This window comes from Octodon degus, unplaced genomic scaffold (assembly GCF_000260255.1).
Source record: "Octodon degus isolate 3935 unplaced genomic scaffold, OctDeg1.0 scaffold00020, whole genome shotgun sequence".
Classification (NCBI taxonomy): domain Eukaryota; kingdom Metazoa; phylum Chordata; class Mammalia; order Rodentia; family Octodontidae; genus Octodon; species Octodon degus.
The window spans coordinates 15,281,857-15,298,450 of NW_004524596.1; the positions used below are offsets into that span (position 1 = coordinate 15,281,857).

The 16,594-nt window shown below is 41.5% G+C and overlaps 1 protein-coding gene across 1 annotated transcript in view; it reads left to right on the top strand.

Annotated features, from left to right (window-relative positions):
* Prkce (protein kinase C epsilon) overlaps positions 1 to 16,594 on the top strand; it is a 503,843-nt gene that overhangs the window by 405,437 nt on the left and 81,812 nt on the right. The window contains exon 11 of the mRNA XM_012513910.2: positions 8,987 to 9,141. Within this exon, the coding sequence (XP_012369364.1) occupies positions 8,987 to 9,141 (155 nt within the window). The remainder of the gene's footprint in view (positions 1 to 8,986; positions 9,142 to 16,594) is intronic.

Below are 16,594 nucleotides of genomic sequence, written 5' to 3' on the forward strand. Positions count from 1 at the left end.
AGGCGTGAATGGTCATCTTCCGCTCATTCCTGCATGTCACTGTGACTGCAAAAGGTACTATAAGTTATTTCATGTGACCTTATTTCACATTTGCTGGAGCTGCCTTAACAAATTACCGCAAAAGTAGTGCCTTTAAAACAATAGAATGAATGAATAAATAAATAAATAAATAAAACAATAGAATGGATTCACAATTTTAGAGGCCAGCACCAAAGACTGATATCGCTGGGCTGAAATTAAGATGCCAAGCCCTAGCCTCCTCCAGGAGGCTCTGTTCATGCTGCTTATGGCTTCAGGTGCCTTCCTGCATTGGCTGGTGGCTACAGCACAACAGTCTCAGCCTGGAGAGCCAGCATAATCCCCCTGCCTGTGATTCCTGATTGAATCCTGTCTGCAAAGTCTTTCTGGGCCCTCTCAGCATTCACCCGTGTCATGAGTTAGAACTCATGAACTCTTCCTCTGCAAGACCATTAACCAGTTGCAGTACCTGCTGTTTCGCCATTCACCTTTTACAGACTTGACATTTCATGGAGTTTTTTTTTCCTTCTCTCTTTTTTTAAAAACTTAATTCAATTTTATTTTGAAGAGCAAAATCAGTAGCAAAAGCAAACAGAAATAAATGACAGAAACAGAGTAACATACAATGTCAGTGATGTCCCAAATTTTCTGATCAAGGAGATTATGGGGCCACAGAGGAAAGTGATCAACGATGTAGAGTGTGCCTAAGGAGAGTCACATGGAGAGAAAACATTCTTTCTGGCTTTCACAGAGAACAAATTGGTCAAGCAACAGCCATGACTCATCCACGTGGCTGACACTGACAAAGGTTCTACAAACTGCGATATAGGGTTTCAGGATAAATCCTGAGGGGATTTGACTGCCTTGTCAGATACAAAAGTTACATTTCTTGTTATATAGGTCTTGCTTTATCTTGGTCTTACCCATCCAGCAGAAAAGTATAAAAACAAGGTATATAAAGTAAAGCCATATTAATATGCTGAGCTGTAAAAGCCTCAAGTCAACAACTTCTGACATTGCCAGTCCCCACTACTATTATAGACTACTGGACTACATTGGATTACTTTGCTGAATTCATCCACCTACAATATTTGAATGGCAATGAAATACCCATCTCTGACAAAACTAAACCAAAAAAAGGGATATAAATGACCATTTTGTAGTGGAAAAAAAAAACATATATATATATATCTGTATATACAAAATAGTATAGGTATACAGCTACTTTCTTTTAGTTCAATGAGAAGAAAGTTTTGAACTAATAGTGTTTAGACAAGATATCATGTTTGCATCTTGCACTATGAATAACTACTACAAAGACAACAATATACAATGTATTAATTATTATAACTGTCCCACTAACCAGTTTTGAAGCTGTCTCATTGCTATTTCTTTCTCAATAAAATTAATATAAAAATAAAAATAATACAAAAAAATAACATGTTTAATGTTCTTAACCATTTTCTAAACTCATAAACCAATGTAATTTTAATAACATGGGCCTGGGGAGATGGCTCAGTAGAATAAGCACTTCCCTGGCAAGTGCAAGGGCCTGAGTTCAATCCCTGGTTCCGCAAAAAAAAAAAAAAAATTATAATATTATAATAATAATTTTAATAACATGTATGTTATGTGGTACTGCAAAATCCCATGATATAGGAAAAAATAATTTATTTTCTTATTTTAAAAAAACAACAATACATACGTTAGAGATTTTTCTGAATAGGAATAGCTAACTAACAATGGTTGCTATATTAATCTATTTTTAACATCAAATCTGTTGCTCAGATTGACAGATATAGTTATGAAAGATTGGACAAATAATTGAATATTTACATTTGCTTTCAAGAAATCTTAGTATTTTCCCCTTTTAAAAATTTATTTTAAAGAGATTATAGTAATTGATAAGACGTTAGAAGCAGTACACATTCAGAAGATCAAGATGGGAAGAACTCAACTATGGGTTTTGTATTACACACTGCTGTCCTTGATATAGGTACTCAGAACACAGATGTCAGCATACAGAGTTACTCAAAGTGAAAATTCTAAACATTAACTGTTATTTTCAAAAAACTGATGGAGCTGAGAAAGCAATTGAGACTGGGCGTGGTGGCACACGCCTGTAATCCCAGGTTTTGGGAGACTGTAAACAGGTGAATCACTACAAGTCCGACCTAGTAGTGAGACCCTGAACACACCATAGACCCTTCCCTAAAATAAAAAAAAAAAAAGACTGATGGAAATTATTAGTATAACCATCTCAGCCATCCTGTATATATACTTGCATGATTTTCCCCTGTCCCTTTTTCCCTATCTTTTCTCCTTTCTCCCACCTTTGTTGTTTAATCCTTACATTAAGTACTTTCCGTTTTACTCTATTTCAGGTTTTATTTATTCTTTCAGGTTCTTACACTAGGGAGATGTACAATAGTTACACAGGGGATGTGCTTCATTTCCCTTATGAGTATAGCCTCTAGTATCCACTTACCTATAAAGGCTTCGAGTTTGTCTTTCTAGCTGAGTAGTACTCCATTGTATAAAAATACCACATCTTTTTCATCCATTCCTTAAGTGATAGACATTTTGGGTTTTTTTCCAAGATTTGGCTATGACAAATTGTGCTACTATAAACTTGGGTGCACATATATCACTATGGTATGATGTTTTCAGTTCTTTTGGGAAAATACCCTGAAGGGGAATAGCTGGATTGAATGGGATTTCCAGTCCTAGTTTTTTGAGGAGTCTCCACGCTGATTTCCATGGTGGTTGCACCAGTCTGCATTCCTACCAGCAGTGGAGAAGGGTTCCTTTTTCCCCACAGCCTGTCCAGCATTTGGTGGGTTTTTTTTATGATAGCTGTTCTTTCTGGGGTGAGATGGTATCTCAGTGTTGTTTTAATTTGCATTCCTTGAATGGCCAGTGCTGTGGAACATTTTTTCATGTATTTATATGCCACTTGTATTTCTTTCTCTGAGATATGTATATTCATTTCACATGCCCATTTTAGGATTGGGTCTTTAAATTTTGGGGGCCACACTTTTTTTAGTTCTTTATATACTTTAGATAGAAGTTCTTTGTCTGAGTGATTGTTAGTTACGATTTTTTTTCCCAATTTATGGGTTGTCTTTTCACTCTGTTTGTGATTTCTTTTGACATGCAGAAACGTCTCAATACGATGAGATCCCAGTGTTCATTCCTTGGAGTATTTCCTGTGCAGTTTGGTTTTTGTTCATGAACAGTCTGCCTACTCCTATGTCTTCAAGGTTTTCACCTGTTTTTTCTTCCAGGAGATTTAGTGTATCTATTTTAATGTTTAGATCTTTAATGCATTTTGACTTTAGTTTAGTGCATGGAGATAGACTAGGTCTAGTTTTAGTTTTTGACATGTGGAGAGCCAGTTTTTCCAGCACCATTTGTTAAAGAGGGTATTTTTCTTCCAGTAAACATGTTTGGCCCCTTCGTCAAACATAAGATGGGTGAGTGTTTGTAGTTGTATTTGCATATTTGCATCTTCTATTCTGTTCCATTGATCCTTGGGTCTACTTTTTGGTTTTCTTTCTTTCTTTTTCTTTTTCTTTTTTTTTTTTTTGCCACTATCATGCTGATTTTATCACAGTAGCTTTGTAGTATAATTTCAAGTCAGGAGTTGTAATCCCTCCTGCCTTGCCTTTGTTCCTGAAGATTGCCTTTATTATTCTACATCTTTTCTGGTTCCAAATAAATTTTAAATACATTTTCTTTAAGTCTTTGAGAGTATGGCCATTTTCACCATGTTGGTTCTTCCTATCCAGGAAATAGAAATATCTTTCCATTTTCTGAAACCCTCTTCGATTTCTTTTTTTTTTTTTTAGAGGGTTGTAATTTTCATTCTATAGGTCTTTTGCTTCCTTTGTTAGACTAATTCCTATTTCATTTTTCAGATGCTGTTGTGAAGGGTATTATTTCTCTAATTTCTCTCTCATTGAGTGTGTTATCTGTGTAAAGAAATGCTATTGATATTTGGGTGTTAACTTTGTAACCTACCATACTACTGAATTTGTTTATTAATTCTAGGAGCTTCTTGGTGGAGTTCTTTGGTTCGTGCAAGCAGAGTATCATGTCATCTGCAAATAATGATTGTTTAACTTCTTTACCTATTCTTATTTCTTTTATTTCTCTCTCTTGTCTAATGGCTCTAGCTAATGATTCCAAAACTATATTGAGTAGGAGTAGTGATAGAAGACATCTTTAGGGCCAGGGAGATAGCTCAGTAGAATAAGCGCTTGCCTGGCAAGCACGGTCCTGAGTTCAATCCCCAGTACCGCAAAAGAGAGAGAGAGAGAGAGAGAGAGAGAGAGAGAGAGAGAGAGAGAGAACATCCTTGTTTGACAGTAAAAGCTTTGTTTTTCTCCATTTAGAATTACATTGGCTGTTTGTTTGTTATAGATGGCTTTTATCAGGTTGAGGTAGAGGCCATCTATTCCAATTTTCTGTAGGACTTTGGTCATGAGTGAGTGTTGTACTTTGTTAAAAACCTTTTCTGCATCTATGAGATGATCATGTGATTTTTGGTTTTGGCTTGATATAGTGTTTCTTAATCCACTCTGCCAGTCTATTTGATATAATGTTACATTTATAGATTTGCATATGTTGAACCATTCTTATTATCCTACCTGGTTGTGTTATATAATCTTCTTGATGATTTGCTGTATTCCACTTGCTAGTATTTTATTGAGGATTTTTGCATCTATGTTCATGAGGGAGATTGGCTTGTAATTCTCTTTGTTGGTTGAATCTTTCTTCAGTTTTGGTATCAGTATAATACTTGCCTCAATAAATGATTTTGGGAGTATTGCTTCCTTTTCAATTTCATTGAAGAGTTTGGGAGTATTGGGATTAAATCTTCTCTAAATTTCTTGTAGAATTCAGCTGTGAATCCATCAGGACCTGGGCTTTTCTTTGTTGGTAAGTTTTTTTTTTTAAATTACATTTTCAATTGCATTGGCTGATGTTGGATTATTCAGAGTGTTTGTATCTTCTTGATTCAATTTTGGCATTTTGTGCTTATCTAGGAATCTGTCCATCTCTTCTGTCTTTGATTCTATGAGAGTAAAGATTTTCAAGATAGCTATTGGTGATCTTTTGAATTTCCACAGAATCTGTAGTAATTTCTCCCTTTTAGAATACCTTATTGCTTTGAGGTTTTTCTTTCCACTTCTTGAGGAGGTTAGTTTGGAGTTTATCAATTTTATGTAATCTTTCGAAGAACCAGCTTTTGGATTCATTAATTCTTTGTATTATAGTCTTCATCTCAATTGCATTAATTTCTGCTCTAATCTTTATAATTTCCTCCTGGCTTTGGGCTTTGGGCTTTGGGCTTTGGGCTTGGTTTGCTCTTCTTTTTTCTTGAAGCTTGAGGTGCCACATTGGGTATTTATTTGTTATCACTCTGTTTTCCTAATGTGTGAGTTTACCACTGTAAATTTCCCACTGAGAACTGCTTCCTTTGTATCCCATAAATTCTGGTAAGTTGTGTTTGAATTGTCATTGGATTGTGAATATTGTTTAATTTCATCTGTAACCTATGGGTTGCTGAGGAGGATGTTACTTAATTTCCATATGTTTATGAGGTTTTTGTGGTTTCTTTTGTTGTGAATTTCTAGTTTTATTGCATTGTGGTCAGATAATATGCATGGGATAATTTCTGTTTTCTTGCATATATTTAAGCATGATCAGTATGTGGTCTATTTTAGAAAGCATCCCATGTGCTGCTGAAAAGAATATGTATTCAGATGTTGGGTGGAAAACTCTGTAAGTGTTCACTAAGTCCATTTAGTCAAAAGTTTGCTTCACTTCTGCTACTTCTTTGCTAATTTTTTGTCTTCTTGACCAATCTTTTTGAGTTAAGGGAGTGTTAAGATCCCCTGTTAAAATTTCATATCCTTTAAAATTGACTTTATATAGTTGGGTGCTCCCATGTTTGGTAAATACACATTTATGACTATTATCTCTTCCTTTCTAACCAGTATATAGTGACCTTCTATATCTCATTTGATCATTCTTGGTTTGAAGTTCTGATTGTCTGTGAACAGAATAGCTACCCCTGCTTTTTTCTGAGGTCCTGGAGCATATAGTATTGTTTTCCATCCTTTGACTTTCAGCCTGTAAGTTTCTTTATGAGTTAAGTGTGTTTCTTGTATACAACATATTGTTGGATTTTGTTTCTTAATCCACTCTGCCAGTCTATTTCTTTTAATTGGTGAATTGAGTCCATTTACATTGGTGGTTATAATTGATATGTATTGACTTGTGTTTCTCATATTATTTTCCTATTATTGGTTCCCTACTTTTCTCCTGTGTTTAATTGTTTGTGGGTTTGGTGGGTTCTTTCTGTTGTCATTCTTAGAATTGTGGTTATTTTGATCCCTTTCTAAAATATCATTTAGTACTCTGTGTAAGGTTAGTTTGGTCATCATTAATTTCTTTAGTTGTTCATTGTCATGGAAGTATTTTGCTTCTCCATTAAACTTGAAAGAGACTTTTGCAGGGTATATTGGTCTGGGTTTGAATTTATTTTCTTATGGGACTTGCAGTACTTCACTCCATGCTCTTCTTGACTTGATGGTTTGTGAGGGGAAATCTGATGTTATTCTGATGGGTTTTCCTTTAAATGTGATCTGTTCGGGTTTTTTTTTTTTTTTCCTAGCAACTTTTAGTATTTTGTTCTTGTGCTGAATTTCTGGGATCTTGCTTATTATATATCTGGGTGTATTTTTATTTGGGTTGATATTATTTGGAGTTCTGTATGCCTCGGTTATCTGAATGTCAGATTGTTTCCCCATATTTGGGAAGTTTTCTGCTGTTGCTTCTGCCCATATTATTTCTATTTCATTTCTGTTGCCTCCTTCTTTCTCACTGGTGTCTATTAGTCTTATTTTGTTCATCTTTGCATCATTTTTCAGTTGTTGAATTATTATTTCCCGGATCCTAGAGATTGTTCCTTACCTTTTCACTAGCTGCAATGGTGCCTTCAAGATCTGAAAAATCTACCTTCACTTTCATTCAGACAGCTTTGCCAACTGCTAATGGAGTTTTTGATTTCTTGTATGTCTCTTTGAATCTGCTTCATGCATTCTATTGCTTTCCTATGTTGCTCATTCAAGATTTCCATCATTTTTCTATTCTCCCCTATTGTTTTTATCAGTGTCTTCTTTACAAATGCTTAGTAATTCTTTCATTATAGGTATCATTTCTTTTTTTACTTGTGAGATTATTTTTATTGAATTTTCTCTATACCCTTCTGCAGTTTATTTATTTGAGTTGCTATTATTTCAGGTGTGTGACTTTCAGTTTCTACTATGCTGATATCTCCTGGGTTTGTTCTGGGTGAGGTTGGGGCCTGAGATGATCTTTTTTGCCTTCTTTTTGTCATTTTCTATTTCAGAGAGAACTTTTTATTTTGATTTCTGTGATACTTTTTTGTGAAAGTTTGATACGTAGCTATATGACTGCAGTCAAAGCCTCTCCGTAAAGAGTGTTTTTTAGGTGTCTCTCGTGTGTCAGAGATTTGTGTTTTGTGTATGTCTCAAGATTTTTTTTTTTTTTTCGGAACCAGGGATTGAACTCAGGCCCTTGTACTTGCCAGGCAAGTGCTTATTCTACTGAGCCATCTCCCTGGCCCCGTCTCAAGATTTTGCCTTCTCTATTGATTGGGAGTGAGATATTGGTTTCAATGTGGCACTGTCCTCCATCCTTCAGTGTAGGGCTTTGGGGAGCTTATTACCCAAACACCTCCCAATATTATTACTCAAGGGAGAACATGTGGTTAAGGCAGATATGGTTTCCTATTTACAGTAGTATAATTAGCAATACTAATAACAACTATTAAAATTTAAAAATTGAGAACCTTTTTTAACAAATGTGTTTGTACTTTAGACCATAGGAGCTAACATAACTGTATTACAAAGCAGATCTTAAATTGGGAATGTGTCTTTACATTAGTTCCCCTGAGTTCTGTCTGGACACCTCAACTTCATGCACCTGGAGTCTTCTAGGCAAACTAGTTCACCTAAGTTACCTGCTGCCACCTCCATGCCACAAGGATGCTCCTGTAGGTCTGAGCCTCAGTCTGAGCTTGGCTGGGTCCAGCAGTACACCTCAGCTCACCAGGTCCACATCTACTGAACTCAAACTCACTTGGCCAGACCTGGCTTGGGTCTGGTTGTTGTGTTCAGCTCCTTCCAGCTGAGCCCTATTCAAGTAGACCACTGGGCCCCACTGGCTGCCAATCCCTCAGCTCCTTCCCAGTGGGCCTGCTGAGGTGGAGTGGGCCCACTGCACCCCTGGGTTTTCAAAAAATATTAATCTAAATTATTTATTGTGGACTGTTTGTTGTATCATGGGATTTTGCAGTATTGTACGGTATACATGTTATTAAAATTACATAGGTTTATGAGTTTAGAAAATGATTAAGAACATTGAAAGTATGTCTGAAAGTATAGGAACTGCTTATAAGAGTGTAGGGGAAGGATTTATAAAGCCTTAGTGTGTATATATATATATATATATAATGTTGCTACTTCGCGGATTTTCACTTAGCACAGTGGTGTCTGGAATGTAACTTCCGTGATAAGTGAGGGACCACTGTACCACTCATGTGAAGGTACCTGACACCTAGAGACTTGTCCGGTGCCACAACTCAAGTTATGATCAAATCAAAGACCTGGTTCCCTTTCTCTGTGAGTTTCAGGTGTCCTCCTCTAGATCCAGCTGATGTCCATAAAAATAAGACAAACATATTTTAACATAATACCCTAATTTGTGTGCCTCATCCTTTGCCTTCTTGGATTGTGTGTGACCAGCACTCGCCTACCTCTGGGCTTTCTTCAAACCCTTGGGTCTTGCTAGCATACGCCGGGCTCACGTCATGCTGGCTTGTGTAGACAGCTGAGATGAAATAGCCTCATAGTGTTTTCCTCTCTCCTTTCAGGACCGCCTCTTTTTTGTCATGGAATATGTCAATGGCGGAGACCTCATGTTTCAGATTCAGCGCTCCCGAAAATTCGATGAACCTCGTTCCCGCTTCTATGCTGCAGAGGTCACGTCGGCTCTCATGTTCCTGCACCAGCATGGAGTGATCTACAGGTAGCCCCTTCTCTCATCTCTTTCCTGAAACCTAAGAATAAAGACTTCTCCAGATATCTGAACTGACTTTGGCTCCTGCCCAACTGGTCTCCCAGCAACTGGCTTTAGATTAGTTGTTTGTTCCATTTTGCTTACAGAGAACTTTTGGAGGGGCTGTTTATCACTGTGAATGTTAATATTTGAATGGCCTCAGGAGATTTGGCCAACTGTTTGTGCCAGTTTTGATTTGAAGCTCCAGCATGACATTCAAAGGCTTGGAGCCGGATGACCTTGGAATGACCTTCATTTCTTACCCCCCACCCCTGCCCCACCCCACCCTTTTCCTTGAACATCAGGGCATTCGCTTGACTTTTTCCTTCTGTGCCATGAACTTCCTACCCTTCCAGATCTCTTGCCACTTCCTGAGTTTGTTTGGCTTAGTCGTCTCCTGCCGATAGAATCAGGGAAGGAGGAGCCAGTCAGGGCTTAGGGGGTCATGATCTGGGGTGGGGAAGAGCCACTAGACATCATTCCACAGGAAGTGACATTTTGCAGATTGTCCAGTCCCTTATTGCCGCCCAGTCCCTTTCCAAAGAACACACACACACACATACACACACACACATACACACACACACACACACACACACACACACACATACACACACATACACACACATACATTTTTCCAGTAAGGGAGCGTAAGTATTTACACAGACTCTTCTGTGAGGTCAGGAATTCTGGGAGGAGTAAATATTTGTAATTAGTAACAAGAACATGAAAGTTCCGTAAGGTTTTCTCAGTGATTATCAACTTCTTTACTTGGTCTCTGCCCCCTCTGTCATTTTGTTCCTTTAATTGGGTGGGAGAGTAGCTGGCTTCGTTTAACCTAGAACTTAGTCATTCACCTGAACTTTACCAGTGTGTGCCTGGGAACAGTGGCTGGCCTGACTGAATGTTCTTTGGAGACTCTGGTCAGTCCCACCCCAGACTTCCCTTCTCTCTGCAGTCTCTGGGCTTCCTAGAGAGTGAGAAGAAGCCTTTCCTATGGCCCAGATGAAGTAACCCGTGTTGCTCAGCCTGTTTTCGGCCCTCTGCTTCCACAGGCCATGTACTTGTTCTTTATTGCCACATCAGCCATCACCATAAACTTAGTGGCATTAAACAACACCCATTTAGCCTCCTGGTTCCCGTGGGTTGGGAGTGCTCCCCACATTCCTGTGCTCGGCTCAGAGTCACCAGACTGTGATCGAGGTGCCAGCCAGACTGGGTTCTCATCTGAACTGGACTCCTTTTATAGGTTTGTACATTGATGGCTGAATTAGTTTTCTCACAGCTTTAGAGCCCATATGGCTATGGGTTGGTGAAAGCTAGAAGGAGAGAAAGCCTCTGCTACCTCAAATCTCTAACCTCAGGGAAGCGCTGACCCTCCTGTATGCTCCCCTGAGGGCCTAACCCCCCTGTAGTGCATGCATGACTGTCCTGTGCCACCCAATGGGACAGTCATGCATGTACCCCCAGTGGCTTAGAGCTGCCCAGCAGCAAGGCATACCAAATATTTCCCCGTTGTGGATGTGTTAAAGGATTTTAATCAGGCCCACCCAAGATCATGTTCCTTTTGATTAATTCAAATAATTCAGAGCTTTAATTATATCTGCAAAATCCTTGTACCTTTTCCATATAATGTAACATCACAACCGTGCAATAGCCAAATTCGTTCCACTGATTGGGGTGAGTCTTGGGTCCCACCTACTCAACGAGAAGGAGTTAGAGATTATACCAGGGCATGATCCACTGGCGGTTGCCTTAGACCAACACGCCTCTCTTTCCTCGCACCCCACAAAGCCTCTTAGCTTTCCTGCCACTACCTGCCAGCCTCTGGCACTCCCCACTCCCCTGTGCTGCGTCCATCTGACCAGAGGCCTCCAGCCCCACTGCTCACTCGGCCCCATTAGCCAACTGACTCTCTGCTTTGGCTGGTGATGAATTTCAGTTCAAGGATGTCATAGCTACCTCAGGTTTAGGTTGGGCCTTGAGGACTCTACTTGGCTTTGCAGACCTTCTGAAGGGCCACTTGTTCTTTTCTGGTCAGCTCTTTAATTTTCTTTCATTCTTGTACTGCATGGTACAGTCCTGCCCACAGTAGATAACAAGTGTGAATGTTGAGTTCAAGTGGTTTGAACTCAACCCTAATCCCTACCCTGCAAGTAATTCACAAGCTAGTTAGGGAGAGGGGAAGGAAAGGGGACATAAAAAGAATGAAGATGTGTTCTATGCATTCCCATGATGAGTATAATCATTATATACTGCAAACATACATGCGGAACAACTTGCAAGAAAAAATGAAGAGCTAGTTAGGCATCCAGGAGTCAGCCATGTGAGGTCATCCATGCAAGGCAGGACCTTGTCATTCACCACTAACCAGAAGAACTGCTATTCCTTCAGATGTCCCCACACCATCCCTGTAGAATGAGTACAGTCCCCGTGTTTCACTGACAGGGAACCAGGCTCACTTAGAATCATGGGCTCAAAGTCACCCTTGGCCCGTGACAGATGGAGGAGGTATGAACAGCCGGCGCCCCTTGCCAGCATCCCCCTATCCCTGCACCTCACGCTCAGAGTCCTCCGAATGACTTGCTACTCTGTGCCAAGCACCACTCTTAATTTCGCTGAGCCTTTTCCCTACTGACTCTGGAACTCACTTTTCTTGATCTGTGGTTCCGAGTTCATGTCCAGGGTGAACGTCCCCTGCCTCAGAGTCCCTGGTTTTAAAAAAAAAAGCATGGGGGATTCTATAACACTGGAGGAGGGGAAGTAGATAAGGATAAAGAAGATGGCCCCAAATTGATGATTGCTGAGTCTGAAAGATAGGGTCCTGGAGGTTGTTTTTCATCTACTTTTTTTTTTAATGTATCATCATCATAATACTAACAGAATAAAGATTCCAAGGTAGCATGCCTAGAGCTTCTGAAATCAGTAGAGCTAGTACCGATTCCTGGAATCTGCATGTAGTTTAGTGTTCCCAGGTGATGAGGGGACTGCAGCTCTGGACAAGTCCCATTCCGCCGTTAGGACCGTGTCCCGTGGCTCAGCTGTGTGAGGCTTTCCCCGCCCACCCAGCCTGCCGTGCCTTCCTAAAGACATAGCGTCTCTCCGTGCCACACACCTAGCAGGTTTCCTTTGCTGACCTTGTGCTTGTATTTACGACCCCCATCTGGGGTGGAGAGCCTGGCATGGGAGTATGTGCTTGGTGACCTGGGGCAGGAACCTGCTCATGCTTGATGTCCAACACGTCTGTTCCTACCTGTGCTGCGGCAGAGCCTTGCAGTCCGGGGCTGCGCTCTCAGAGGTGTGCCCTTCAGGGTCGGTGCGGGAAGCACTGCTGACACCGGCGCACACCCCTTCCCTGGCGCAGGAGAGTGTCTGACCCCCCTCATCTCTTACATTCCGCCCTCTGAGGCCCGCAGATCTGTGTGTCTTGTGCTGCCTCTGTCCACGCCGGCCACAGAGGGGCTGTGTCTGGTAGTCCGTCTGAGGCTGGCCAGGAGGCTGTGACTGTCTTTGCCCGTGTGCTTCTGGCTGTTCTGAAGCCAGGCAGAGGCCTTATTTTATATGATACTTAAATGATAAAGGGTTTTATTTGGGGAATGGACACAGCCAGGTTTTGGAGAATGGCCTTCATGCTGGAGTTGAGATTGAAATTTTCCACCCTCCCTGCTAGAGAAGGAGAAGGTGGAAAAATGGAGACTTGGGAAGGTGGGCCTCCTGTCCAGAGCTGATTCCAGGAGCTCCTGTGCGTCGGACTCGATCCTCCATGCAGTCCATAGGTGCTGGCTTCCCGAACCCACTCCTCTGTCCTTGTGGCATGAGAGAGGACAGAGATTGTGATCTGCCTTAGAGGGAGAGGGAGGACCTTGGGAGAGTGTGGCGGACAGGTGAGTACCTTCTTGCTCTTGTGCAATCCAGAAGCCAGGCGAAACTGCTGGGCCAGAAGTCGCAGCTCTGCCGAGTGTCTGCGTGCTGTATGCCTCATCTGTAGGATGAAACCTAGCTCCTGGGGTCGTAGGGGCTCTTGTGCCTGCCGTGCTTTAAGTGCTCAACAGTGTTCGCTAATCGTACTGTATTGTGGATTGGTTTTCACTAGGATACCGCAAAATAAGGCTGGTGATCTTTTACCCAATTCAGGCCTCAGAAAGGATTATGGAACCACGGTACAATCTTGAATTCCTTCTTGCTGCTTTTCCTTTTTTCTGATAAAATTGAGCACTTTTCAGTGATAAAAGTAGTCACATACGATAAAAAGTTAGGCACTCAGGAAGGCATGGAGCCGGCTCTCCCTCCCCAACCATGTAGCTGTCCAGGGGTGAACTAGGAACGTTTTCCAGGTGGTCCTGTGAGCGAGCTTGAGCAAGTTCGGGAACCTCTTTGTGGCCATCTCTGTTTGCCTTCTCTCCTCTGGGAGGGAGCAGAGATTGGCTGCTGGCGGCCAGTGACAGAGCAGAGGCAAGCAGGAGCAAGAGGACAGCCATTTCATTTACGTACAGTACTGAGAGGGATTGACATTTGTCATCTCCAGCTCTGGACAGAGGTGTTGTGAGTTATGAACCCCTTCTGCCCTTGACTTCCCCAGACCTCCTCCTCCTTAATGAGCCACTGCTGTTACCCCAAGTTGGTCATCCCGAGCGTCTGTCATACTTGCTGTCTCCCCAAGGCAGGCCTTCCTGGAAAATGTACACTGAGGTACCATACGTTTGTCACCTGCTGGCTAAAGGGGGAAGTGCCTGCCTGGTGGCACCTGTCCTTGGCCCAGGTGGAGATGTCCTGACCCACAGGTCTCCACTTAAACCTGTGTCTGTGACTGGAAGGTCTCTTAAGTTCAGAGGGTGAGGCAGGAGGATTGCAAGTTAGAGTCCAGCTTAGGCAACTTGGTGATGTAGCAAGATCCCAAACTAAAGATAAAAAAGGTTGGGGAAGTAGCTCAGTGCAAAGGCTGTGGGTTCAATCCCCACTACCACACACACACACACACACACACACACACCCCAGAAATAAAATCAAACAGAAAAAATTAGAATGTCTACTTTTTAAAGCCTCATCTCTGTTCAGCACGTTATCAGTTTGTTTAAAGCTAACCCAAAGCAGGGGTAGAGAGTGGGGTCATCCATCCCTTTGTCCCTCCCAGTCTTCCAGCTCCTGGTTACAGAGAATAATTGGGCATCATTTTCCCGCAGAGCATATCTCTGCATTCCCAATATAATTTGTTGTAGTTTGGGATAAGTAAACATATACTGTAGACATTATTACAACTGAAATCCTCTTTGGAATTGTCATGGGATGTGTTATAATTCTTTTTCCTCTGTTGCCCATTTTTGGATGGGGGTTTTCCTCGGAATCAATAATCATCTCCTTGTTCTCCACGTAATTCAACCACATTTTCTCCCGACCATCCACACCAGGCCCGGGATTGCTGTCAGTTTCATTTTCTTCAAGGCTTTCATCCTGCATACCCCTCAACTGCTCCACCTGAAGAGCTCCTGCCTGGGTTGAGCACCTTTTTTTTTTTTTTTTTTTTTTTTTTTTTTTTTGCTTTCCTGTGTTGAAGCTCCTGTTTCCTATATCTCAGGTCTTATCTTTGTTAATGTGAGGTATGGTAGAAGAAATACATAGTAGGAGTTTAAGTTTAAAAATTATTGCAATAAAAGATGTATTGCTTTTAAGCCCCCTCAAAATATGCTTGCTTTGAACACTTTTTTTTCCCCTAAGGAAGTAGGGAGACAGATCTTTTTTTTTTTAATATTTATTTATTCATTTGGTACAGGCTCTCCCTATGCAGCTCAGACTCATAGTGATCCCCGTGTCTCAGCCTCCCCAGCACTGGGATTACAGGCGTGCACCGCCACGCCCTGTCTGGGTAGCCAGCTTAGTGCCCGGGGCCAGCACAGCATGCATTACTGAGGATCAAACCCAGGCCTTTGAACTTGACAGGCAGGCGCTTAGACTGCTGAGCTAGCTCCCAGCCCCCATTGCTCTTCTGACTTTCTAAAGCACTTCTAGAAGACCTGTTTTGTGAGTTTCTTTACCAGGTATGATCAAAATATGGTGACTGCTGCTGCCACCCAAGTGCTGTCCAACGGAAAGGCAGGCTTGTCAAAACTTTACAGTGCGCCTCATCTACCTTATTTACGATGTCTGGCACCTTATGCTGCTTCTGTCTCTTCCCCGAGTCAAAATGAGGATGAAAGTGAGCATAGTGAATCAGTTCAGGAGACCACAGCAGCCATGACGGTGCAGCTAAAGATGCTCCCGAAAGAGGACTTCCAGAACTACTTCAGAAAGCAGCAAGAACAAGTGCATTCAAAGTGAGGAGGAATATTTTAAGGGGGATTAGTGGCAATGTGTCATCTACCATAATACATTTTTTAAAAATTTAGATATTCATCTTGTTTTTTAGTTGCTCCTTGTAGAATGCTTTGATGTGCTGAAGACTCTGCAGTAATTGAGAAACAATATAAGAAGTGAATTATTTACACTGTCCCTTTATATCTAAAATCATTTTTGTTCTACTGTCAAATGCAGAGAACAATTTGGCACATTCATTAACCCACCAGGCTGAGTATAGATTTCTAGACTGAATGCTACTTTTGCTCAAAATGTATTTATTTTATTTTTTTTAATTTTTATGTGTTTGATACACGGTCTCACTTCGCAGCTTAGACTCCTAGTGATCCTCCTGTTTTCAGCCTCCCCAGCACTGGGATTACCAGTGTGCACCGCCAGTCCCAGACTCAGTGGCTGGGTCAGCGCTTCCCGAGAGTGGGGCCAGCACAGCATATAGGACTGGGAACCAAACCCTGGTCCCTGCACTTGCCAAAGCAGGCACTTAGTCTGCTGAGCTATCTCACCAGCCTTGCTCAAAATTTAAAGGTGCTATTCTGTTGTCTTCTAACTTCACGTTGCTATTAATAAGTCTAAAGTCATTTTGTTTCCTTCTCTCTTTTTTTGTGCAGAGTCTCCCTACACAGCTGGGACACATAGCAATCCTCCTGTTTCCTGCTTCCCTAGTGCTGGGATTATAGGCGTGCACCTCCACGCCCAGACTCCATCGCTGGCTCAGCAATCCTCGGGTAGAGCCAGCATGGCGTGCTGTGCCAGGGATGGAACCCTGGCCCCTGCGCTTACCTAAGCAAGCGCTTAGTCCACTGCGCTGTCTCACCAGCCCTGTCATTTTGTTTCTTGATCTCTTGTATGAATCCATTTCCTTCTTTGCCGGAAATGTGTGAAAGCTTTCTGCCTTTGTATTCTAAAATCATCTGCTGCTGCAGTGTAGGTCTGTTTCTATCCATCGCACTGATGCCTGGATAGGTTTTTTCACTTTGGAAAATTAAGCCCTTCAGTACTGGAATATGTTGTATTTATTTCTTTAATAATTGTTCTCTTCTATTTTCTCTTTCTAAAGAAAAAAACACTTGGAGCA